This window comes from Mirounga leonina, unplaced genomic scaffold (assembly GCF_011800145.1).
Source record: "Mirounga leonina isolate KUSES-001 unplaced genomic scaffold, KU_Mleo_1.0 Mir_125, whole genome shotgun sequence".
In the NCBI taxonomy this organism is placed as follows: domain Eukaryota; kingdom Metazoa; phylum Chordata; class Mammalia; order Carnivora; family Phocidae; genus Mirounga; species Mirounga leonina.
Genome location: NW_023270305.1, coordinates 63,474,415 through 63,501,501, shown reverse-complemented (window position 1 = coordinate 63,501,501; position 27,087 = coordinate 63,474,415). Strand labels below are relative to the sequence as shown.

General features: G+C 39.9%; 2 protein-coding genes across 3 annotated transcripts in view; one reads left to right on the top strand and one right to left on the bottom strand.

Moving 5' to 3' along the window:
* Positions 1-4,223, top strand: part of STON1 (stonin 1) — a 117,674-nt gene extending 113,451 nt beyond the window's left edge. For both annotated transcript variants that reach the window (XM_035001603.1, XM_035001602.1), the window contains one exon: positions 3,969-4,223. In XM_035001603.1, the coding sequence (XP_034857494.1) occupies positions 3,969-4,076 (108 nt within the window). In that variant the 3' untranslated portion in view covers positions 4,077-4,223. The remainder of the gene's footprint in view (positions 1-3,968) is intronic.
* Positions 4,224-12,726: 8,503 nt separating this feature from the next.
* The window catches only part of LHCGR (luteinizing hormone/choriogonadotropin receptor), a 54,584-nt gene continuing 40,223 nt past the window's right edge, over positions 12,727-27,087 (bottom strand). The window contains exons 8-11 of the mRNA XM_035000503.1: positions 25,157-25,231; positions 21,643-21,828; positions 18,349-18,429; positions 12,727-13,872 (exon numbers count right to left, since the gene is read on the bottom strand). Coding sequence (XP_034856394.1) covers positions 12,747-13,872; positions 18,349-18,429; positions 21,643-21,828; positions 25,157-25,231 — 1,468 coding nt within the window. The 3' untranslated portion in view covers positions 12,727-12,746. The remainder of the gene's footprint in view (positions 13,873-18,348; positions 18,430-21,642; positions 21,829-25,156; positions 25,232-27,087) is intronic.

The following is a 27,087-nucleotide window of genomic DNA, read 5'->3' as shown; positions in this document are numbered from 1 at the left end:
TATCTATCTATCTATCTATCTATCTATCTATCTATCTATCTATCTATCTATCTATCTATCTATCCATCCATCCATCCATCCATCCATCCATCCATCCATCCATCCATCCATCCACACGCTTTGTTTTCTAAATAGATACTGCATACATGCCTGGTAAAAAATCAAAACACTATAAAAGATATACCATGAAAAGTCTGGTTCTTACTCCTACACTGTTTGTGCTTCCTCCCAGTAGCTCCCTGTCTCTTCCTTGAGTGTAAAAATGTAACCAGTTATAATAGTTTCTTAATATATTTATAGTGTCTTTTTATTCAAGTACAAGCCTAAAAGATAGCATAGTCAACACTGTATTCTGCATCTTGTCTTTTAAGACAATATATCTTGGAGATCTTTGTCTTAATATTTTTATAGCTGTGTAATTTTCCGTTGCAGAGTTATTAAAATTTATTTCACTGATCCCCAACTGATGAATATTTGAGTTATATTTCAGTCATTTGCTATTGAATGACCACATCCACAAGACATTTCATATGTGTGCAGTTATATCTATTTAAAAAAAATCCCCAGCAGATGATTTTGGAGTTATTGTAAATTCAAGCCCCACATTGGGTGTGGAGATTACTTAAAAATAAAATCTTTAGGAAAGTGGGATTACTGGGTATTGCTCTCCTAGACTCTATTCCAGTATATATTCCCATTACAGTATTTGAGAGTGCTGCTTTTCTTACAGCCTTGCCAAGGGAGTGTAATAAAATATTTGAATCTCTGCTATTATAAAAAGTGAAAAATGATGTCTTGGTGAAATTTTTAACTTTTCATGTGTCTAAGGACTATTTCTATTTTTATGTGGACTGCTTGTTCCTGTTTGTCTATTTTCTTAAAGATTGGGTTATTGGTGTATTTACTAATTTCTAAGAGCTCTATATTGTTTGGGGGGAGATTAGCCCTTATATGCAGGAATAGTTTTCCTCACTTGTTTGCTTTCAGTGCTTTTTCTTTCTATTATGCAGATGTTGTAGTTGTCAACCTTAATTTTTATGGCTTCTGATTTTGAGTCATGAATAGAAAGCTCTTTCTTAAGATTTTAAAGGGATTCACTCATGTTTTCTTGTAGTATTTCTTTGGTTTCTTTCATTTTTCTTTTCCAGGCAGCTACCCAATTTTCCTAACATCACTTATTGAGAAGTCTATTTTGTCCACACTGATAAGAGAATGATTCCTTTATCACCTACTACATTTACCACTATATTTGGGTCTACTTGATTTTTTTTGTCCTATTGGTTTGTCCATTGGCCTGTACTACATTGATATAATTATTAAGGTTTTTAATATCTGGTAAAGTTAGTACTTCTTCATGAAGCCAAGTCAGGAAAATATTTAAAAGAGGAGAGAGTGTTGAAGGGTGCCAGTAGATCAAATATTTTAAAAATTTATTGCTAGCTATTTTATCTCTTTTGTTGCTCTGGTAAAAGGGCTTTTTCACTGTATCTTCTAATCAGTGCTTATATAAATGAAGGGTATGGATTTGTGCATATTAATTTTGTATCAATACTGAATTATTATTTAGTAATATTTTAAAAGATTTATTTGAGAGAGAGTGTGTGCGCACGCACTAGTGAGTATGGAAAGGGGGCAGAGGGAATCTCAAGCAGACTCCATGCTGAGTGTGGAGCCTCAATGGGACTTGATCCCACAACCTGTGAGATCACAACCTGAGCCAAAACCAAGAGTTGGATGCTAAACTGACTGAGCCACCCAGGTGCTCCATTATTTAGTAATTTTTTACTTGATTATCTTAGAATTTTCAGACATGCAGTCATTGCATCTGCAAATCTTTATCCTTTCCAACTTCTGTACCTCTACTTTTTTATTTTTATTTTTTAAAAAAGATTTTATTTATTTATTTGACAGAGAGAGAGATAGAGAGAGAGGGAACACAGGCAGGGGGAGTGGGAGAGGGAGAAGCAGGCTTCCCGTGGAGCAGGGAGCCCGATGCGGGGCTCCATCCCAGGACACTGCTGAGCAGAAGGCAGACACTTAATGACTGAGTCACTCAGGAGCCCCTCTACTTCTTTCTTCTTGTTTACTTGCATCGTCCACTGCAAGTTGTACTTTCTCTTACCTAATTGTATTGGCTAGGATCTCTAGAATAAAAACTTGGATAACCCTTGTCTGTCTTGATTTTAGCGGGAATACTTTTAGGGTTCCCCACTAACCACTAAGACAGCTTTTAGGCTAGGTGTGTGTTTGTGTGTGTGTGTGTGTTTATGATGCAGTCTTTGATTCTTATAGAGTTAAAAAAGTAAAATTCTTTAATTTATTTAATGCTTTCTCAACATTATTGGAGATTATTATATGATTTATCTCCATAGGTCTGGTAATACAGTTTTTATATTAATAAATTCCTAATATTGAACCATTTTTGCATTTTTAGAATAAATGTACTATTTATGCACTATTTCTAGAATAAAATTACTAGGATGAGTTGCTGCTGTTACAGTTGTTCTCCTCTAGTTATGGTCAGATTTTATCACCTATGCTGAGTTCAGGATTCTGAATACTCTCAGGGACTTTTTTTTTAAAATTTATTTTAATTATTTTTTTCTAAGGACTTTTTAAGATATGTCCAAGTATAAAATTGAGAGTGAAACTCAGAAGAAATTTTCTGTTATTAGGACTTCTTTCCCCCCATACAAATAAGGGTTTATCATTTGTGTTTTCTTATGCTTCACAAAATGCATCTGAATATTGGTCACATGTTTTTCTTCTTTGACTTGACTGTTTGCAATAAACATCTGGGTTTATTTTTATTTTTTTTAAAGATTTTATTTATTTATTCATGAGAGAGAGAGAGAGAGAGAGAGAAGCAGGCTCCCAAGGAGCAGGGAGCCTGATGTGGGACTCGATCCCAGGACCATGGGACTCGATCCCAGGACCCTGGGATCATGACCTGAGCTGAAGGCAGATGCTTAACTATCTGAGCCACCCAGGTGCCCTAAACATCTGGGTTTAATTTTTATCCTTGATTTCAGATCATACATATCTAAGGTTTTTAAATAGTCACTTGTGGTTTATCCAGAGGTAACAATGATTTTATGATTTCTTACCTCTTGAAGTAGTAGGATTTTCTAGTTTTTATTTTCTCTGTATTTAGACTGATTTATTAAATCCAAGGAACTGCCAGTAGAATCTAATAGGTAATAAACTGTATCTTCTGACCTTGCTCAGTACTTTAACTTTCTCCTTCAAAATGAAATTCCACTTTTTTTCATTCCTGATAATATTAACTACATCTTCTCTGTTTATTCCTTTGTAGACATACTGAACTCTTTGTTGTTCTTGAACAATCCAGGTATCCCCCTCCTTAGGACTTTGGTGCTTCTGTTCCCTTTGCCTAGAATGCTCTCTCTGGTTAATATCTTCCTGGCTTTATCCCTTACCTTCTTTAAGTCTTTGCTCAAATGTTACCTCATAAGTCAGGCCCCACCCTGGCTTTCTTATTTAAAATTATAACCCACCTCTGTATTTGTGATCTTCCTTTTCCTGCTCTAGTTTTCATAGCACTTCGCATCTTTTAATATTCTTTATAATTTAGGTATTTATTAGGTTTCTGTTCCCCCCATCCTTTCTAAAATATAAACTATTCAAAGTCATGAATTTTTCCAGTTTTTAAAAAGTAATACATAAAAATATATATACATATATATGTGTGTGTGTGTGTGTGTGTATATATATATATATATATATTTATTTATATTTTAAACTGATATATCTACAGTGCCTAAAACAATACCTGACTCATAGGAACTCAAATATTTGCTGGGTGAATGAATAAAATATCTTGAGGAGGTCTTATTTTTAAAGAACTCCCATTTAGGGTCAGAATAATCCCATACGATGTGCAAAGAATGGTAAATGATCCTTTAACTTATGAAATTAATTAATTTAGACTATTTTTCTCCCTCCAGATTCATCGAAGCAAGAACAAATGGAAATTCTATTTGAAAGATGGTGTTATGTGTTTTGGAGGGAGAGACTATGTATTTGCAAAAGCCATTGGTGATGCAGAGTGGTAAAACTTGAGTTCGATACACCATAAACATCAGTGGGACTATATTACATATTGTGAAACTTATTTTTATTTTAAATATAGTCCAGTACAGAGCTGCTCAAATTTTTAGTTCACTGTATGGAACTTAATAAAACAATAATTCAGATGCAGATACAAATATCCAATTTTATATTTCATTTGTTGTTTTAATGGGATTTCTTTTTTTAAAAGCCCTCATTATTGATAGCATTACGAAGCATAAATGAATCACATGTGATGGAACATGAAGAAATGTTATGGTTCTTTAATCTTGAGGTAAAATTTAAATCAGACTCCAATTCCCCTTCATGGTAAGGTTGGTATCAGTTATTAGATCGGGGCTGGTGTCCTCCCATCTCTCCCCAAACCATGTTACAACAGATCCTGGAGAGTTTTGTAGTTAGAGGGATATTCAAGAAGCCTTCTCTAGGTTTTCAGTCTACACTGATCACTAGTGATAGGCTGACCTTGCAAGCCGAAGTGGTCCCTTGGAAGCAGATGTCTGTTGAAACCATATTGTACTGGAACATGGAAATCTGTGTTGAGCCCAGGATCCCTGGAGCTAAGGATCAGCCTCTCTAGGTTTAGCATGTGACTGGGCCATTCTTCATATTCTGCTATCTCCCTGAGAATTGTGAGGAAGTGGTTAGGTTCCCATTCTATTTCTTGAAATTTTAGACTTCTTTTTAGTCTTGGTGGGTTTTTCCTTCATCTGTCATTTTTTTCTATTTTTCTTAACAGTGGAAGATTCCTTTGTAGACTCTTTCCCCTGAAAGACACCATCTCTTTTCCTTTGCCCTCACAGGGAATTCCCTCACTGAATTGAGATTTTCTAAAGCAAAAGTTGAGAAGAGATGTTCTTTTCAGGAATCTTCTGTTTTGGCTAGGCAATCTCATTTGACACAGGAAGAGCTAGATAACTGTCTTAAAATCAGGAAGAGAAAACAGAGTGCAAAACACAAATAGCTCTCATTTTCCTGCAGCAATAAAAACAAATTAATATCCCAGTAAGCTGTTTTGTACTACTTTTTGCCTTAGTAGATTCAAATTCATCAAGGGAACATTTTCCCTATCATTCTGCTTCTCTTAACAGGTAGAGTAAACATGGTCTCTAAGATCCTACTTTCAGCCCTGAATGGTGTTCTCTAGGATGGTAACTCTCATAGAAAAAACAGTGCTGAGATGAGTGGGTTATGGTCTCAGAAAGCTCCCCAAGGATTGGATACCTTGGTTTGGCTGGTCACGAGACGAATTCCTCATTTCTTTTTTTTTAATTTAATAGTTTGTTTTTATACAACCTTTTTTTTTTTTTTTTTTTTTAAAGTAGGCTCCATGCCCAAAGTGGGGCTTGAACTGATGATCCTGAGATCAAGAGTTGCATGTTCTACCGACTGAGCCAGCCAGGTGCCCTTAATTCCTCATTTCTTTTTCAGAGACAAGCCCATTTGGAGAATTTGATTTATTCCAGTACTTGTCCTGTCCTACCCAAGGGACTCAGCTACTAGTAGATCTTTCCAAAATCTGGATTAATCTCTTCTGGGCCTTGGACAACATTTGTGGGGTACTGTCTTTGGCCTAAAGTTGGCAGCTGCAAGAGGATTCAGTTAATACTAGTGAATGTGCTGCTCTCCTAACCGGATTCCCCAGCTATGCCCTCTTCATCCTCAGAGTAATTATCCTTTTCCCTATGACCCCCACTGTCCCAGATCCTTGTCTGGTTTTTGAGAACTTCCAGGAGCTATGGGTCCCCTTAATGAATGTTGTCCTTCATGAAATGTCCATCTTTTCTACACAGAAGGCAAAAGATGACACTTACTTCTTGTGTTTATTCTTAAAATGCACCTCATCCAGGACTGAAGAGTATACTTTCTAGTGTTGTTCTTGCTTTCTTCCCCCCAGTGTTGCCCAGTCATTCTGTATTTGTCCTAAGCAAACCTTACTGCAAATTAAGGGCTGAATTTATTGAGAAGGTGCATTCACTTGGGTGTTGGGGTTTAATGTATTGATTCAAATGTTTGGCAGAGGCAGTAACAGTTGTTTCTAAAATTCCTTACCTCTTACCCACTGTGGATTTTAAAATCTCACTTTGCTTCAGTGATTTTTTAAAATGGCATATCACAAATACTATTATATTAGTTCTCTTTATTTATGTGGTCCTCTTTTTTTAATCAGAGAAAAATGTCATACTTGTTCCATTTGTGTGTCTGCGTGCCTTCATGCCCCTGATCTTTTAGAATTGCAAAAAATCAATTTAAAAACTAAGCTTACCACAAAATAAAATAAAGCCAACAATAATCTTGGCATGCTCATATAAATGATAAATTTGGCAGTGGCTGCAGAGAGAATTAAGAGAGTCTCTAAATTATTTTGGATCTGGTGCCCTTTTATTAGTTTCAAATAACACCAGAAAAAAATTCCTACTTCCTGAAAGTTGTCAAAACCAGAGGTTTTGAAAATTTTTTGGCTACTATTTACACTAAAAAATTAACCAGTATATGTTTGCATGTACATAGATACACGTAATACGAGTTAAATAAAAGTTTCGGAAAATCATGCTTACCTCTAGCACACGATGGCCTTCTATATTTTCTATTTGATTTTGTTCTGTTGCATTAAAAATTGATGGTCTTGAGCTATAAATTGATATCACTACCCACTGATGGGTCATGACTCATAAAGTATTTTCAACTCGTGCTAAAGAAAGCAAGACAAGTGCATTTTAAAAGAAAAAATTATTCTATAAACCTTATAAGGTGGTGTTTGAGACTTGGCTTTGATATGGTATTACTTTTAATTTCAGAAACCCTTCATCATGTCCAAGTTGAGCATTTCTTTTTGTATGTTATAACAAAATTCCATAAGGTAGGTTGTAAATACAGTACCTTGGCAAATGTCATCCTGTGCCCTTTTATAGGCAGAAAAAGTGTCTCTATTATAGAGGTTACAGTTTGCTGTGTTAAATGAAATTTGTGAAAGTATCATGTATCCTAATTCCTATTTCAGACTTTTTCTCATGCTTGCATCCTACAGTGCTTTCTTACATACTTTCCACCTCTCCCTACAGTCTAAGAAGATCTTGCTGAATTTGCACAGTTAATCTCTTAGGGGCTGACTGATTGACCTTGCCTAGAATACTTCTTTACCTATTTTATTCAGTGTGCTATCATATGTGTTACTAATCATCTGTACAGCTCAGACTCCACAGGGCAATGAGGTTCCAAGTCTGGCTGAGGCACTCAGTTTCAGTAATTTTAGTTGTGTAGGAAAATGAGTATCTTTAGAATGAATAGCAACAGTTAATTGGGGTGGTAAGCAGGGGAATTTAGTGGGAATTTTCTTTTGATTCCTGTTATTAGGTTAATATTATGCTGTTTTCATGTAAATATACTGTAATATGCCACATGGGAACTTTGTGATTTATAACTAGAAAACTAAATTATAAATACGAAGGCTATGGTAATAATTCTTAGGAAGAAATTCAATATTAATAAAAAATATTGCACATTTCAAAGAAGAGATTATTCCAGTTAGGAACACATTTATTGAAATCTTTGTGACATAAAGATTCTTAATTTACATGTGGACTTAATACATTTTTGAGGAAACTAAAACCAGGCCCTTTATAGCAAATGTTAGGAATGGAGGACATAGTAACTTTTAAAAAGATTTTGTAAGTTTAGCTGAGTGATTCTTTTCTTTCTTTTTTTAAAGATTTTATTTATTTATTTGACAGAGACACAGCGAGAGAGGGAACACATGTGGGGGAGGGTGGGTGTGGGAGAGGGAGAAGCAGGCTTCCCGCCGAGCAGGGAGCCCAATGTGGGGCTTGATCCCAGGACCGGGGCCATGACCTGAGCCAAAGGCAGACGCTTAAAGACCGAGCCACCCAGGAGCCCCTAGATGAGTGATTCTTGCTGATTAATCTTTCTTCGTCATTTTGCAAACTGCCAGTGATAATATCGAACATGGTAAAGAAAAACAAAAACAAAAACCCACAAGATAGAAATGAAATTTCCTGAGCATTTGATGTTTTTATCATTTATGTATGAAGGATTACACAGATTAAGAATATACAAGACCATCTCATGAGGGAAATACTTCTTCATAAGGATTGGTCTTATATTTTAGTTATAAAAGGGAATCAGCTGAGAAAATTATTAATCACCTACTATATATAAGACTTGAGGATAGATATAGTGGGAGAAATCAAGTAAAAGAAATGAGTTTATCACAAAAGAAATTTCTAAGATAGGTGAAATAAGAGGTATATGTGTAAGGATAATAACACCCAGTGTGTAGCATAAAAGACAGATAGATGAGTGATAGGGATGAAAAGGCAAAAGAAGTCCAGAGAGATTGTTGTGGGTCACATATTTATTATTTATGCCTTTGTATTTCAGGTAAAGGAGGTGTCTTAAATTCAGTAGATTAGGGAGGAGGTGGATTAGGAGAGCTTGGGAACAAAGCTAGACCTGTGGCTGGGGTGCAGGAGGAGGACAGGTAAGGAAGAAGGCGTTCTGGATGGAAACAGTGGCAAGGACATCAGAAGAGAGATGCGTGGGGCATGGTTAGGGAAAAGCAAGTGGAAGAGGTTGTTTCATGCAGAAGAACAGCAGGAGACCAAGTGAGCAGACTTGAGAATGGATTCTGGAGCTCTTTGAATGTTAGTCTAGGAGCTAAAACTTAAATTTATAGGTACTGATGTGCTGCTCAGGATTTTGGCATGTATGTGATAGGATGAAATAGGATTTTAGGAAGATTAATCAGTGGTGAGTATGAGAGTGTAGACGTGGCAAAGATTGGATATGAATAAAAATGAGGGAGATATGATAGGACTTCTGAGGTAAGGGGGAATGGCCTGAAATGACGGTGTGGCAGCAGGAATGCAAAATAAAGACTTGATACAGAAGACATTCAAAGACACTCAACAACTGGTAGGTCTTCAGGAATGAAAGGATATGAGGATGAGGGAGATAGTAAACTATAACTCTATGTTGAAACTTAGAAAAATCAGTATTTGTGGATAAGGCCACAAAAGTTATTTTCAGAGGATATATACAAGTACTTTGGCTCAAACAATATTTAAGAAGACATAATTTAAATAGAATTTCTCTGCAAGGATATATTTTACTTTTTTTGACTTTCTGCTTTTTTGCTTATTTAGTTGTTTTGGTTCTGGGACTTATGAATTAAAAAGTTTATTATGAATTAATCAAAAAGTTTATTATGTATGTATATAGGAACATGACTAATTAGTATTCTTTCATATCACTGAGACAACTTATAGAACACTAGTTTACCAGAGAGGATTGCATCTGAGTAAAGAGAAGTAACTAGTTCCAAGTAGAAAAGTCAGAAATGTGAAAAACATACAGAGAAAAGAGATACTTTGTAATGCTTATGATCTTTTATGGGCTATTTTGAATCACTTTGCACAATGGCATAAAGGTGGAAGGCAGATTAAATACAGAGTCTAGTTGTGACTATACGTTTATTTAATAAAATGTTGGAGAGCTAAAAACTGGAAATAGCCCAGATCTCCATCAGTAGGAAAATGGAAAACAGTGTTAGAGCCCTACAACTCAGCAATGAATTGGAATTGGAATAAAAATATTTTTATAAAATACCACAATGATTCAAGCAATAGCCTGGATGAATAGCAAAAACATTGTGTTGAATTAGAGAAGGCTTACACAAGAGTATATACTGTATGATTCTATTTATATGAAGTTTTAGAACAGGCAAAACTAATCTATGGGGGAAAAATCAGAACCATTGTTACCTTTGGGGGGTGGGAGTGAGCGGTTAATTAGGAAGGGGCATGAGGGAATTTTCTGAGGGCGATAGAGTTCTATGTCTTCACAGAGGTTTGGGGTCGCATGGATATATGAATTTCTCAAAACTCATTAAATGGTATGTTTAGTATTTGTCCATGTAAGTCTTACCTAAAATGTAAAATATTGAGCCTTGGTTAGTGATAAGCATGCTTGAAGTGTTTAGAGCTGATGAGTACTGATGTCTGCAACTTGCTTTATTTTTTAATTTCTAATTTTTTTTTTTTTGCTTTCAAAATTTTTAATTTTAACAGACTTCGTCAGGGTAGTTTTATTTATTTATTTATTTTATTTTATTTTATTTTATTTTATTATGTTATGTTACTCACCATACATTACATCATTAGTTTTTGATGTAGTGTTCCATGATTCATTGTTTGCACATAACACCCAGTGCTCCATGCAGTACGTGCCCTCTTTAATACCCATCACCAGGCTAACACATCCCCCCACCCCCTCCCCTCTGGAACCCTCAGTTTGTTTCTCAGAGTTGTCAGGGTAGTTTTAGGTTCAGAGCAAGATTGAGTGGAAGGTACAGAGATTTCCCATTTACTTACTCGCCCTGCCACACAACACACAGCCTCCCCCATTATCAATATCCCCTACTAGGGTGGTACATACACTATGACTGATGAATGTACATTGACTCCTCAGAGTCTGTAGTTTATGTAAGAGCTCACTCTTGGTGTACATTCTATAGATTTGGAAAAATATATAATGATATGTATCCACAATTATAGTATTATACAGAGTATTTTAAAATTAAAAAAATTTTTTAAGATTTTATTTATTTATTTGACAGAGACACAGTAAGAGAGGGAACACGAGCAGGGGGAGTGGGAGAGGGAGAAGCAGGCCTCCCGCAGAGCAGGGAACCCGATGTGGGGCTCAATCCCAGGACCCTGGGATCATGACCTGAGTCGAAGACAGACACTTAATGACTGAGCCACCCAGGCGCCCCTTAAATTTTAGAATTTTTAATTGAAATATAGTTGACCCTATAACATTGTGTTAGTTTCAAGTGTAAAACAATGATTTGACAACTATATATATTGCAAAATGTTTACCACAATGAGTGTAGTTACCACCTGTCACCATACTAATTTACTAAAATATTATTGACTATATTCTCTATGTTGTACTTTTCATCCCTGTGACATATTTATTTTATAACTGGAAATTTGTACCTTTTAATCCTCTTTACCTATTTTGTCTGTCCTCCTACTCTTCTCTTCCCTGGCAACAACCAATTTGTTCTTTGTATTTATGAGGAAGTTTTTGTTTGTTTTGGTTTTTAGGTTCTACATGTAAGTGAAATCATATAGTATTTCTTTCTCTGTCTGACTTATTTCACTTACACCCTCTAGGTCCATCCATTCAAGATTGGCAAGATTTCACTCTTTTTTTATGAATGAATAGTATTTCAGTGTGCGTGTGTGTGTGCGTGTGTGTGTGTATGTATGTATGTGTATATATTTTCCAAACCTTCTTTATCCATTCATCCGTCTATGGACCCTTGGGTTGCTTCCCATATCTTGGCTCTTGTAAGTAATGCTGCAATAAACAGGGGTCATATATCTTTTCGAATTAGTGTTTTTGGGTTTGTTTGTTTGTTTTGGACAAATACCCAGAAGTGGAATTATTGGGTTGTATGATATTTCTATTTTGATTATTTTGAGGAACCTCCATACTCTTTCCCATAATGGCTGCACTAATTTACATTCCCACCAACAGTGTGTAAGTGTTCCCTTTTCTCCACATCCTTACCAACACTTGTTATTTCTTTTCAAGTCCAGCCATTCTCACAGGTGTAAAGTGATATCCCATTGTGGTTTTCATTTGCATTTTCCTGATGATGAGTGATGTTGAGCATCTTTTCATGTGTCTGTTGGCCATCTGTAGGTCTTAGAAAAATGTCTATTCAGAGAGTGGATTCTATGTAGAGGGACTCCATCTCTAGAGAAGGAACAGCCCCGTCTTTGCCCATTTTTAAATCAGATTATTTGATATTTTGGTGTTGAGTTGTATGAGTTCTTTATGTATATTTGGATATCAGTGCCTTATCAGATATGTCATTTGCATGTATCTTCTCCTGTTTACCAGATTGGTTGCCTTTTTGTTTGGTTGATAATGTCCTTAGCTGTGCAAAAGCTTTTTATTTTGGTATAGTCCCAATAGTTTATTTTTGCTTTTGCCTTCCTTGCCTGAGGAGACTATCTAGAAAAATGTTGCTAAGGCTGATGTCAAATAAATTACAGCCTATATTTTCTTCTAGAGGTTTCATGGGAGAAACTACATTTTAATTTTAACTTAGCTGCATGTGGCTAGTGGCCACCAGATTGGACAGTGAATCCCTGAAGGGTGTTTTTCAAACTATGTGAGGAAAAGGACCAGTTATTTTAAATGTCAAATCTGTTATGGACTAATATTTTTATAAAATGCAATAAAAATCACTACAAAGATGAAATGAAAAAAACCCCCCAAGATATGTAAAATACCACCTCATTTAGAAAATTTTAGATTCAACAGACATTAAATTACTATGTCAAAATTGCTAGAAATGTTTCTAAACACTCTCAACATCTGTATTTTATGTCATTATGTACCAATGACAAATAATTTTTAGACTGGCAATGGTCATGGACAATACTTGGAGTTAGGTAGCTATCTCTCTTTTGCCCAGTGTGCCTAAGAATAAATAATTTCCTAAAACCAAGTCTTTGTTAAAATTATTAGTACAGATCATTTTTTATATTTTTAAGCACAATTCAATAATGTGGTTACTGATAAAACAGTTAACATTCTTTATTAGCAAGTCTTGTCTAGGACATCGTATATTGACACTGCAAAGGAGACAACTTCAGGGTGGACTGAGAAGGCTTATTTGATCCAGTAAAGCCATATTTGCAGTTGGAGGTATAAGCCACAAAATCCTTCCTTCTATACAGTTCAGCCCGACGTTTACAGCAGCCAAATTTGCTCAGCAACAGAAAGAAATCTCTTTGGAATGCCTTTGTGAAAATTGCATACAGAAATGGATTGGCACAAGAATTGACAGGATAAAAAAGAACCAGTAAAACTTTAGAGTTGGTTACTGTGATAAGGGGCACTTTGAAGGCAGCTGAGATGGCAAAAAAAGAGATTGGTGCCATGCAGGTGAAATCAGTGAAGATGAGGACCGCCATTTTCTTGGCAATCTTTGTATCTTTGTTGGTAGTCATTAGCTCTGGATTTTGAACTGCAAAATAAATTTTAATGTAGCAAGCACAAATGATGATGAAGGCCACCACATTGAGTATCAGGATGGTTAATATGTAGACTTGTGAGAGAGTGGTTTCCACATCCATGGGGAGGCAAATGCTGACCTTCATGTAATTGCTGACACCCACAAGGGGCAAAGTGGCAATTAGAGTAGAAAAGAGCCATCCTCCAAGCATGATCGGAATGGCGTGTCTTAAACGTAGCTTTTGGTCCAGCTGAAGAGCATAGGTGATGGTGTGCCATCTTTCTAGTGTGATAACCGTGAGGGTGTAGACAGAAAGCTCACTTGAAAATACAGTGAAAAAGCCAGCTGCACTACATCCCCTCCCTGTCTGCCAGTCTATGGCATGGTTATAATACTGGCCTTTGGTTTGGGAATCAACTGAGGCAATGAGCAGCAGGTAGAGCCCCATGCAAAAGTCTGCAAAGGAGAGATTGCACATGAGAAAACGGGGCACTGTCAGTTTATAACGACTAGTCAGGAGAACAAAAAGAACAGTCACATTTCCCATGATGGCTAGGATATTAATCAGCCAAATCAGGACTCTAAGGAAGTCATAGCCCATAATATCTTCACAGGGATTAAAAGCATCTGGTTCAGGAGCACATCGGAGTGTCTTGGGTGAGCAGAAACCATAGTCGTAATCCCAGTCACTCAGTTCACTCTCAGCAAAGATGGCAGAATAACTGTAAGAAGAATATTTTGTCTCAGTGTAAACTCAAGAGATTTTCTATGATTCTGTATATTAAAAAAAATGGAAGAATAATCCTTAGGGTTTTTTAAATCCTATGAAACAAAAGGAAACAAAGCCACAACAGCCTCAGTCTTAGGTTTATTTGTTAAATTATCTGAGAACTCCAAATTGATATAGGAATTCCTTAAGGGAATATATATGTATGTATATCATTGATGCAAAGGCTTAATGAAGCTGTTTACAGAGGATGATTTTTCTTTGGAAAACAAACTTAAAGACACAGTATATGCTTGCTGTGTCTGAAAGAATCCTTTCTTGGCATTTTCTTAGGTATTTATTTCATTTACTTGCCAACCAAACTGCTGTCAAGCCATGTGTCTATAGTAGAACACAAATGGGATTGGAAGGCTCACCCTGCTGAAGGCTCACCGCTACCGGTAGACTAGCTTGCACATTGGTCTCTGGCTAATCACATAGCCCAGGTGAGAAGTGGAAAGCAAGGATGGACTACTGGAAACCTAGCAGAAGATGAATATAGACATGGACAACAGGGAGAAATGTCTGCTTTGGGGGAAATAGGGACAATAGATATTCCTTAGGGGTATGAATCAAATTCAGAGAGTGGAATGAAGAGGAACTCCATCTCTAGTGAAGGAGCAGCCCCACCTCTGGCACTCCCTTCCTCCCAGGCCCACTGCTACTAATTAAGTTCAGGTTTTCATCCTCTCTTACAAGACAGTTACATTAGTTTTCCCCCAGCATCCTTCCCCAATTTTAGCCCTCTTCCAGTCCATCTGTACCTTCCTCCTGGAATGGCTTTTCTTAAGTACAAATCTATTCAAACTTTTGCTAGGTTCTCAATGGCTATGGGATAAAATCCAGACTCCTTGTGATGACCTCCAAGTCCTAAATGATCTGGGTTCTGCCTCTTCCTCCAGTCTCATTTCCGAGAAGCAGTGGTGCTTCACAATTGAGAACATGGGCTTTGGAACAAAGCTGACTGGGTTCCAGTCTTCATAGGCTGTGTAAATCTGGGTGGGAGAGTTACTATCTCTGTGCCTTAATCTCTTCATTTGCCAAATAGACCTACGAATCCTACTTCCCTTGTTAATGTTGTGCTAAGGATTAACTGTGTTAACACCTGTAGAAATGTTTAGACTAATGCCTGACACATATTAAGGGTTCAGTGACTGTTAGGGATTTTTATAATGATCTCTTGCACATCCCTCATGCAACTTTCCCTTCAGTTACATGAAATGACTTGTGGCTTTCAGAATCTACTCTTTCATCCCTCTGTCTTTGTATGTGCCGTTTCTTTTTCCCTTCCTCTCCTTATCTCTCTGGTGAATTCGTCCTCATCCTTAAAGGTAAGCTCCTCTTTGAAGCCTTTCTTGTTTCTACACCTCCAAGGAGTTTGTCACTCCTTCTGCCATGGCTGCACTTAAGGACTATTGTCATTATCAAACTGTACTGCCGTTGTGTGATGATGCGTGTCTTCTTTAATAATCCGTGAAGCTATTCTTTAATAGCTTTGAAGGCAGGGGACTAGGTCTTACTTATTTCTGAACTCTCAGTGCCTCACACAGTTTTGGCTCGGAGTATCCATTCAGTAAATGCTTGAGGAATGAGTAAACCAGGGTGATCCTGGCTCTGAGAGGAATTGAAAGGATATAGGGACAACAAGTGTGTACAGTATGATGCATGTAGGCTCAACAAATTTTCTCTTTGTTAGGTTTGCTCATATAATCTTGGGAGCTGGAGGAATGGGCATAATTTTTCTGTCAGGGCCATCACAAATATGTATTTTACCTTAGGGTTTCTCACCCTTTAAAAGAGTATTTTTCTCTATTCTCAAAACTTAGCTTCTCACGTTCCGAACAAGGAAGTGTGAACTTGATTCTGTGAGTGGATGAAATGATATATTTGAGCAATACAATTACTGAAGGGAAATAACACAGATTAAAAAAGGAATGAAAAGAAATCTATGATCTGTGAATTCCAAAATGGTGCTAGAAATTCTTAGAAACCATTTTGGGACTAGTGAAGGATTGCTGCTCTGCATAGAAGATTACGCAGGAACCTTACCTGCTTTATTACTAAATGCAGGTGCATTTGTTTATCCTCATCTCATGCCCATTAATAGAATTACCTGTTTTTTTTAATCTTTAAAGGGATGTGGTGGTTATAAAAATGATTAAAGAAAATAGTTTATTTCTTTGCATTAGAGAGGTTCTGAAAGACAATCTTACTGAACCCCTCATTTTATTGGTGAGGAATCCAAGGTTAAAGGAGGTAGGTGATTAGCCTAAAGTCCCTCAGCACTAGGCTGTAGTGGTAGCATTAGGTCTTCATACCCCTAGTGCAGGGGCCTTTCCTCTATGTCACTGTCTCTAGGTCAGTGCTTCTCCAGCCCTGCGTTCGCCCCCCCGCTCAGTGGGGAGCCTGCTTCTCCCTCTCCCTCTGCCTTTCCCCTGTGCTCATGCTCTCTCTCTCTCAAATAAATAAATACCATCTTAAAAAAAAAAACTACTTTAGCTGCTACTAATAAAACTATGTCAGAAACACTAATTCAAAGCTTCTAAAAATTCTGCCATGATTTCTGAATAAATTTGTGTTAATAAGAGGTCAAACATGTTCTCTCTCTCTCCTCTGGTCCTTTGCCCCCCCTTTTTTTTTTTTTGCCCTATTGGGCATATGTCTAGCAATTTTTCTCTTTCGTGATTTGTCTTTAGACCAAATACCTACCTGCTGCTACTTACATTTGTGTCCTGGGATGGCTCCTGAGGGCAGCAGCATGCTTATTGACAAAACCCAGCAGGGAGCTGTCTTTAGTACTGAAGGGTATGAATGGACTTGTCTAGACCTACAACACTGAGTCAGAGGAAGGAGAGGCTACTCCAATCACAATGAACAAAGACAGGAGGAAAGATTGGGACTATAGGAGAAAGATGGGGCCAGCTGTAACAGCAAGGGCACTGATATCTTGGCGAGAGTAGGTAAGGATTAGTGGCTGGCTGTAGAATTTCTAAACTCCAGGGATTTAGGAATAGCAAGGTAGGAAGGGGGGGAAGGGGGCTTCATAGGGAGCACATTCTTTTTACCTAGATTATGTACTAATTTCACATAGTTTTGGGGATGCTGGAGATTAGGGGATTTGTTTTAAAGTAGTGTTAGTATAGCAAACTCAAGATTGTAGCCTTATTTGGGAAGGCTTGTGGCGGGCTGATGAGGATTATTGAGAGTGGGCTAAAGTCTCCCGTCCCCACAAACTACCCCTTGATGCTACCGTTGACTATAGCCAGAAGTGTTTCCTGTTGAGGAAAAAAGCCATAGGTTACAAAAGAGTTACAGGGAAGGTGACTGACAGAATATCGAGACAAGAGCAGGAATGATGAGGAAAAGGAACATTGGAATACACTTGGTGTTGGACCTAAATGAAAGAGAGAAGAAGGATACAGAGTATATTTCTAATGTACCCCAGATGCTGTCACATTCTTTAATAACTCCCTTCACTCTCATGGTTCTGAGAGCCAAATGATATTCCTGCTGCCCCTTACAGATGAGGAAAAAGGTCTCAAAAAAGCTAAGTATTGTCCAGGGATACCCATTGTTACAGGAACATCACTGCCAAGGATTCATGTCCAACTCAGAGAAGCCCCAAAGCCCAGGGTCCTTCCATCATACCACCCTGCTGCCTCTATATAACTTGCAGATTGATGGGGAAAAAAACAAGAGAAAAGAAAAAAAGGTGAAGAGGGGATGGAGAATGGTAAGGTGTCTTAGAAGGGCATCTGGTTTTGTAGCCTGAAGGACACATGGGGGGAAATAATAAGATTTATAAATCACAGTAAATGTGTCATTGGGACACTGGGATTATCTTTTGAGGCATGCTCTTTTACATTTGAATGTATGTGAAATGCCAAGGCTGCCAGGAAAAATGTTAAAAAAAAAATCAGTAGAATAGAAATGGAGCTCCCATGCAGCGTATATTAGTGAGAGCATTGAGGTTGAATAATTTGAAGCTCCAGAGCATAGTGGTCAAGGTGGCCAGAGTCTTTCTGAAGGAAAGTGGCTACTTCTAGAAGCTGTATCTGCAATAATGTTAATCTTTGTTGACCACTGACTAGTGAAAATTCCTACAAATGAAGCCGTCATTTAAACAAGCCCTGAGTGACTTCAAAATACCTGTAAATAAAATTTTAATTTCTGAGGATCATTTAACTGTAGTATGAACATGTAGATACATTTTTTTTAGAGTTTTTTTTTTTTTAACCAGTTAAAAGAGATGTCTGATCAACTGGATGCCGCTTGCAAAGAAAAAAAATTCCCATTTTAAATCTATTAAAAAGTGCTTTGCAAACATCCCCCCAGTGAAGACTTTTATCAGAAGAAAACCACTGGCACTGATAATAAGGTGCATATAGAATGAGACATGGCTTCCTGAATTTCTTTGCATGCAAATACTTACAGCGTTTCATTATTTGGTCTCCTTGCTGTGCTTTCACATTGTTTGGAAAAGTTTTCAAAAATGGAAAATGAAAAATTCTGCCTGAAAGAAAAGAGGTTTAAAAAAAAAGCAGTTGAGCTTTTGGTCTTTAAACTAAACATGATCATGTCTATTTATGCTTTGTTCATCCAAATTCTTTACCTATTATACCAGTCATGTTCTGCACCATTGTCCTAACTGAAACATTTCCTGGGGAGAGAGTAAAGGCTTCAGAATTGTCATTAGAGTGCTTCCAGCTTAGATAAAATGCTCCTGAATGCTAAATGTTTTGTGTGGGCTCTAGAGACAAAAAAGCCTAAATCGGTCATGTAGAATCATGGATTTTTCACTGCTTATTAAAAACTGCCTTTATGGTATATTAGGGTTTGCTCCTTACCACTCTCCTTACCACATTGTTCTTGATGAACAAATAACCATTCAGAATTCATGGCTTCGAATCCTAGCTGGGAAATCTGTTTTGTAAGGATTTGAAGATACTGGACTTCACATTATGATGTGAGTTTTCTACCTTTTTTCCTTATGTGCAGAAATATATGTGGGTGCTCCCTACTCCTCCATTGTTCCAAGAAGTTTAGCCTAATGGAAAGGAGAGAAGTATCAAGATATTAAAGGAGACTTGTACTTATATTCCTAAGATGAGACCAAAGGGAGGCACACAGGAAACTGGATGAAGAAATAGAAGGAAAGAGAAAAGGTGGTGAGAAACTCAACCTTTCCCAAGGAGGAAGGAGATACAAGGCAACTGAGACTAGAAATTTCTATCTATTCTTCTCCAATATTAACAAGACAATTCCTTGTACAAATAACTTTGTATACAAAGCAGGAAGGTGGATAATATAGCAGAACTATTTGACCTACTGGACACACTTTCAAAAATTAATCAGCTTGTTATTTTGGGTCAGGCTTATAAGTCCTCAAATTTGGATCAAAGTATGCGTGTATGTGTGTGTGTGTGTGTGTGTGTTTGATGCTAGTTCCATATCTGACTCTTAGAGATACTATGTGTGAACCAGTCTATAGTTAACAGGAAATGTGGTTGTTCTTAGCCGTCAGCTCATAGCACTGGGTTCCATTTACTCTTTTTTTGCAATTTTAATCATAGATACCAAGGAGGTCTTTGGGGCCATCTGCCTAGGCAGCTGTGTGTGTTATCCAGGCCCAGCAGCTGCAGGGCAGAGGGGTGGCTCAGAGTTTGCATCAACATTCCACTGGCCCAGCTTCAGGCTCTCCAGCCTTACTAGCATCCAAGGTTTCAAGCTTTGTGGAGACAGAGGGAGTCAGTTAAACCTTGTAATCCCAAGCAAGACACCCTCTGTGTGACTATATTCCCATTGCACTTTGATACTGGCCTACAACTGCATAAGCCTGTCCTCCCCTTTTTTACCCAGAGGCTGTCTCTTTCATTTGCTGGAATAAAAAGCCCTTGAACAACTGTTTTTACATGTCAGTAATTTCAGAAGGGATGTGACCACTTTGCCTCCAAAGTTGAGGTGTCCAGAATCAGCTTTCTCATAAACCACTGTCTGTATTGTTCTTCAAATTAGTCTCTCACCAGCTTTGCTCACCTCCAAGCCATCTCCAGAGGTGCCGGAGTGTTATTTTACAAAAGCAAATCTGAGTAATTTTGCTTTGAGTTCTTCAGTGTTTCCCCATCCTCTGAGCAACCTGGCCCGGCACTCAGAGCCCATCACAATACACCTCTCCCTGTTTCCTCTGTGTACCAACAAAGCATCTTGCTCCAGTTTTCCCAAAGGACTTCCATCCTTTGTTTCTTGCCTTTGTGCCTTCACACCAGCTACTTTGTCTTCTTGGCATGGTTTCACTCACTCTTCCCTAGCCAACCCCTACCCCTTCTCCAAAGCTCAGCAGAAGTCACTTCCTCAGGGAGCCTTCTGTAAGTCCTATTGCTGTTTAGAAGCTCTTCTTCTGTGCTCCCAGAACATTCTGTTCTGTTCTCCGCTCTATCATTACCCTTGCTGTATTGTACTTAAACATTGGTCTCTTGTGTGTTGCCCCCAAACAGCTGTTTGTGACTCTCGGAGGGTGGGATGAGCTCTTAGTTATCTTTGTATCTTCAGATTTTTGTACAGTTTGGAAATAAGTGCTCAGTTAATATTCTTTGAAGGTCAGTTAATGGTGTATGGCTCTCTGAGTGCTTTGTCTTCTTTTTGGTTACCTCAAAACTTCCGATAGCACTTCATGCACCTCTGCAAGGCACAAAGTAGATGTACAATAATACATGTTGGTTGACTCATTATAAATAGGTGAATTCCAAACAAACACAGCAGCATCTTAGTGTCACTCTTCTAGCACCTCATCTAATTAATTGAGAACATCTTAGCCTGCATAATAACACTTCTGGGCAAATGTTTTCACAGCTGTGAGTTGTGACCCATTAGTGGGTCATGAAAACAGTGGAGTGCATCAAGACTAGTATTAAAAACACAAACACACGTGGAATAAAATAGAGTAAAATAGACAAGAAAAACATGTGCACATCACACATGTAAAAAAGTTTTGTTACCTATGTGACATGTGTAGTGGTTTGCGATGTAAAAAAAGATATTAGTATGTATCTCCGTCAGAAAGAAGTCTGGAAAACAATCTTTAAGGAAAGAATGAAATCCTGCACATGCTGTCCTTCCATTCTGGATTGTAGTGTATCAGTGGAATCAGCAAGATGCCCCCACTGGACACAAACCAGCCAGGAGCTCATGCCCTTTTTGTTCTGACACTAAGCTACTCCTTTGGGAGGTAGAATTCTGTTCTGAAATGAAACATGGTCTTCTTGCTGGGAGAGAAATAGCTTTAAAAAAAAGCCTTCTTTGGGTTTTGTGTCCATTTTTTTAAATTAAAGATTAGGATGTTAGGTAAAATTTATTCTCTTGAGCCTACTTCCCTCCTTCTTTAAAAATGATGTGCTCTGATAAGGATTAGAGCTAACTGATCTTTAAGATGCCAGTTTTGTACTCCATTTTGCAGCTGCAATTATAGCCTAATTTAAGGTTATAACTCAGTTGGCCCAGAATAGGCTACAAAGGTCTTGTAGCTGCAGGGCGAATCAACTGTTTGGAATCAGTTTTCGGGAGGAAACAGGATGGCTCGTTTTCTTCTTGGCTCTCTGAAAGTGACCCCATGGCTATGGAGCTGATCTAGAGCAGGGAGTGAAGGGGTAGGAAGCTGTAGACTAGTTGACTGTTTTGAAATCTGTTTCTGCCACAGCTTGGCAGGCTCTCCCTTTTGTTTTTTACTTACTCTTTTGTTGGCAAGTTTCTAAAAGCACAGCAGTGGCTAGGGTAAGTCAGTGTGGCATCCAGGAGGTTGGTAAATTTTTCCCTCGATGGCAGTTTTTTTAGAGAATAGGATGATGTGGCAATGAGTGTCTGGATGGACTCCAGCCCGTAGCTAGGCAAGGCTTGCAATTTGGTGGAAGAAATATCCCTGAAAAATAGAAGGGAGCAAGTCTTTTTGTTTATATATTTTATACATTTGATTCATAGGATGAAACCCCCTCCCAACAATAGTATTGTTCTAGGTTCTGAGGAATCTTTTCTCCATCTTGTCTTTCCCCTAATTCTCCATTCGGTTACTCTCATTAAGATCAAAAACAACAACAACAACAACAACAAAAAACTATGCTGTGTTTTTCCCCTCATATGCACCCCATTATTCCTTTCAAAGTTGAGTGTAACTCCTTATACCTGCCATATGTTCATTAGCATTTCTCTTCCTTCCCCCACACCCCTTTCTCCCTCTCTCCATCCCTCTCCCTTTCTCCACTTAGCAGACATGAAATAGCTATTGCTTTATGAGACAGCAGGCACGTGCAGTGACAACAGCTTTTGTGCTCTCTCCCAGGGGGAGATATTCAGAGCTTCAGATGCCTCTGTCTTTGACTGATCAAGCCCTGCAGGGTAGGTTTTCACTAAGCACAGGACAGTTATACTATTAAGAGCTGCTGTATGGCCTTAGCCATCATCTACCTGGGAAGCAGACTGCATGTTATCTAAAGGCAAACTGGATTCATCATCAGTCCAAAGCAAGCAAGCAGTTGGGCATGCAAAGAGTACTGTGTGGAAACCTTAGGTTTTGTAAACAAGGTCCCAAACTCTTTGGCTTTTCTAGACTTGAGGCAATATCTGAGAAAAATCCAAACAAGTTCAATGTGAGGAGGAAGATGAGTCAGTAGAAAATTTAAAATCCTGCCCATCTCCTAAGTGGTTGCTGCTGATGCCCCATGAAACTTTTCCATCAGCACAGTCCCCTTCGGCAAATTGTCCCAGTGCTTAGTGCCCAGCACATGGAAGGGGATCAAGAGATGACTGATAGACAGATGAACTTGACAACATGGAGCGATGACTAGTGTAGGTCATTGGTGGACCAGTCAAGACGGCAGAATTTACCTCACGGGCTTCAGATTCCTGCTGCTTTTGTGTTCTTGTTGATTGAGATAACCAGTGTTCTCATTCTGCTTTATGGAGGTATCTTGGATATGTTAGGGATAGAGCACACAACTCTTTGCAGGTGGGTTTTTTGTTTTGTGTGTGTGCGTATGTTTTGCTGGGGGGTTATTTTAGGATTTTAATACTTAGGATTTTAAATTAGGATATTTAGGATTTTAAATTAGGATTCTAGAAGAGGCAAGTTCTCATTATAAAGGAGTAAATCTCTGATAATATATTTTCAGTCTCATGGAAGACCAGTGGGGGAAATGTTTCTGAGTTGTGGGTAGAAGGAATGCTTCTAGACACCACTGACACCCTAAGGGTGTAATGAGAACAGCTGCTTGTGAAATAAGACTAGGTCTGGTCTGACTGTTCTGGACAAGACAGTGCAGGTATCTCTGTTGCTCACAGTCATTTCTAAGCAAGTGGACCAAGCAGCTCTTCAGGCAAAGACTATCAGGCAGGATGTCTTGTGACCACACTAACTTCATCATACACTTTGACCCAGAGGCAACTCTCTTTGACTGGCTGTCCAGCGGCTGGGTCAGTAGCCATCTTGCTCTAAGAGCTCTGCCTATAAGGTGTGCTAGACTACAGAGTCTCAACCAACCTGTATGATTGTGAGTCTGGTGTACAATGAATATGAGACTTACAGACAAGGACCCTTGGGTTAGGGTGGCGGAAGCTGAGACACAGCAGAGAAAGCAGTGGGCAGGAGTCATGAGGTAGTAAAAGCAAAAGTCATGAGGTTGAGTGGAGAGTAGAGAGAGCCTTAGGATTGAGAGTGGCAGAAGTTAGGAAGTTGAGAAGGTCAGGAGTTTTAGTGGTGGGAATTAGGAATTAAACAGAGTCAGGGGTTGATGATTACAGGAATTAAGAAGAGTCAGAATGGATACCAGCAGGAGCTGCTGACTAGGTGAAGTCAGGGGTTGACAGTGGTGGGGGCTAGAACTGGACACAGTTTGAAGTTGACAGTAGTGGGGCTAGGAGCTAGACTGGATTGGGGGTTGACAGTAATGGGGGCAAGAACTAAAGACAATGAGGCGTTGACAGCAGTGGGGGCTAGGAACTAGACACAGTCGGGGGGTTGATAGTAGTGGGGGCTGGGAACTAGAAATAGGGGGGTTGATAGAAGTGGGGCCTGGGATCTAGACACAGTCAGGGGGGTTGATAGTAGTGGGGGCTGGGAACTAGACACAGTCAGGAGGGTTGATAGCAGTGGGGGCTGGGAACTAGAGACGGTCAGGGGGGTTGATAGTCGTGGGGGCTGGGAACTAGAGATAGTCGGGAGGGTTGGTAGTAGCGGGGGCTGGGAACTAGAGACAGTCTGGGGGTTAATAGTAGTGGGGGCTGGGAACTAGAGATAGGGGGGTTGACAGTCGTGGGGGCTGGGAACTAGAGACAGTCGGGGGGTTGATAGTAGTGGGGGCTGGGAACTAGAGACAGTCGGGGGGGTTGATAGTTGTGGGGGCTGGGAACTAGACACAGTCAGGAGGGTTGATAGTAGCGGGGGCTGGGAATTAGAGACAGTTGGGGGGTTGATAGTAGTGGGGGCTGGGAACTAGAGACAGTCGGGGGGGTTGATAGCAGTGGGGGCTGGGAACTAGGCACAGTCAGAAGTTGACAGTGGCAGGGTTGGAAGTAGAGTGGTTCTGCTGCTTGCACCTCAGGGAGCCCGACAGAGAAGCTCAGCTCTGTCCGTACAAGTGCCAGGGGCAAGTCAGATCTTTGTCCTTTGCACGTCCATGGATGGATACCAGGCAGGCAGCCACCCCTCTGTCAGCACGTAAGACAGCCCTGCATACTTGGTGTTATAGGTTGAATCGTGTCTCTTCCAAATTCAAATGTGGAAGTCCTAAGCCCCCAGTACCTCAGAATCTGACCTTATTTGGACACGAGGTCTTCACAGAGGTAATCATGATAAAATGAGGTCATTAGGATGGATCCAGATCCAGTATGACTGGTGTCCTTATAAAAAGAGGGAAATTCAGAGACAGGCAGATCCACACAGAGAATGCCATGTGAAGGCGAGAGTTCTGTTGTCACAACCAGAAGGCACACCGAGCAGCAAGGAGGGAGGCCTGGAATAGATCCCACCTTCACAGCCCTCAGGAGGAATAAGCCTGCTGATACCTTGGTTCAGACGTCTAGGCTCTAGAATGCAGACAGTTTCCGTCACGTTAGCCCTCCCAGTTTGCGTTATTGGTTGATGGCAGCCGTTTCACATTCGGAGGCTGAATCTCCACAAACCAGCCTGGGGACAGTGTGGCTGGACACCCTAAGCAGGCCTGGGTGGGGAGGGAAGGCAGCACCCCTGTACTCACAAGATGCTAGGTCCCGTGGCCCCCCGGAAGACTCCATTGTGCATCTTCTCCAGGTGTGCATTTTCCTTGAGCTCCCTGTGGGGAAGGAAGTGTCCTTAGTGGAGTTTGTACTGTCAGGTGTTACCGGTCACAGTGGCACAGACACACGTTTGGAGCAGGCTGCCTGCGTGGTGCTCAGCGCTAGAGGGAAAGGGGGACTGTAGGGAAAGTGGAAAAAGACATGCCGGTGTCGGGCAAACTGTCCAGTTGCGGGAGTGTGTGTCTGGCCCCACCTTTCCCCTGCAGTGTCCGCCTCACTAGGTAGAATGTGTTGTCCTCCAGCTCAAAGTGCTCACCCCCGCCGGCCTGGAGTTAGGACAGCTGGCTGCGGCACAGCTGCGCCAGGATGAAACTGCTGCTCCAGTGTTCAAGGCTGAAGGGTGGAGGGCAGCCTGCTCTGTGTCCCGCGCTCCGCCGCCCTGACCTTGGAGGTCTCAGAGTTGGCTAACAGTCATCTACTGAAGTTTGCCAGTACTTTACTTGAAAAGAAAAAGTAGGGTCCACTCAAAGATAGCCCTTTCATCATGGGAATTGTACTCTTTTTTTTTTTTTTTCCGGCATGCATTCTCTGTGGGTAGGAAAGGGGAGGAAGAACAGCCTGTGTAGAAAATTGCCCCGCACCCTGCACGCCTCACACAGGGTCCTGTGCTGGGTATATGATTGTCACCAGTATACATGTTGTGGAAACAAAAGGGTTGAGGGCTACTGTAGTTAAAGCTGTGGCACAACCAAACGCTGCTGTGCAGTAGCTACCTGATGCTTCTGTTCCCTGGAGCTCCAAGCAGCTCAGGGTGAACTGCTCAGGATCAGCTAGCTCAGCCTGGTTCTGCCAAGTGGCCTCCTGCCTGGGCCCTGACGCTGGGGTCTCCAAGCCCAGGCCCCTCTCTGGGTGGACTAGGAAGCAAGGAGAGGAGTTCCTGGGCTCAGACTTGCTGGCCTTCTTCTGAGCACTTTCATTCTATAAGAGAAGATTGGTGCCTCAAAGAGCCTTCTAGAACATGCCTCCATTGTTGGTGTGGTGATTTCAAGCATGGGAGCATGATTCTTCTGCATCACCATTACAGTGTTGCATAGCAGAACAAATAGACCAACACTCGCTCTCCCCTCCCCTGCAGGATGCTTAGGCATCGTGGCTCGTCTCATAGCTCTACATCTTCTTCGTTGTCTTTCTGCATGTCTCCACATCATGCCTGCCATTTAAAAACTACAAACCCCCCTGCATCTTGCTCCCTGGGCGGCTGTTTTCCACATGCTTCTACTAAGCGTTTTCCTTGGAAATCCTCAGCCCTTCCATCAGAAGGCACCCGTCAGTCTCATACAGTTCCATCCCCTGGGTGTATTTCCACTTTCAAAGAGATGAGTTTGTCAGAGTCAATTGCTGTCTAAAATCTAAATCAAAAGAAAATTTCCTTTCCAAACCTCCATGGCTCTTCTTCCTGATTTGGTTTGTTTTAATTAGGTTCTGTTATGGTCACAAATCATTGAAACGGGGCTCTGTGAGCAAATAATCCTCATGTCAGCCAGGTCAAATTAATTGTTCAAATTTCATGACAGCATTTCACATGTTTTATTAAAACTCAGATCTTCCTGTGTACTGATAATTCTGCATTATGTAACTCGGTTGAAAATAAATTTGTCTGCCATGTTTTCCTGGGGGTCACTTCCATGTTCCCAAGTGACACAGCCCTCCAGGCATGAGAAGCACAGGCAGGATAACCTCTTGAGGCACGGTGGGAGAACGCCCAAACTCCACCCAAAATGTTCCTAAGTGGGGTGCTCTGGGAATGGTAGGGACTGATTCTCAGAACCCTGGAGGTGTCTGAGGGCAACCCTCTGGTGCTGCTTCCCTCCACCCTGTCTTGCATTAGTAAATAGGAAGTTTGAAAACTTTG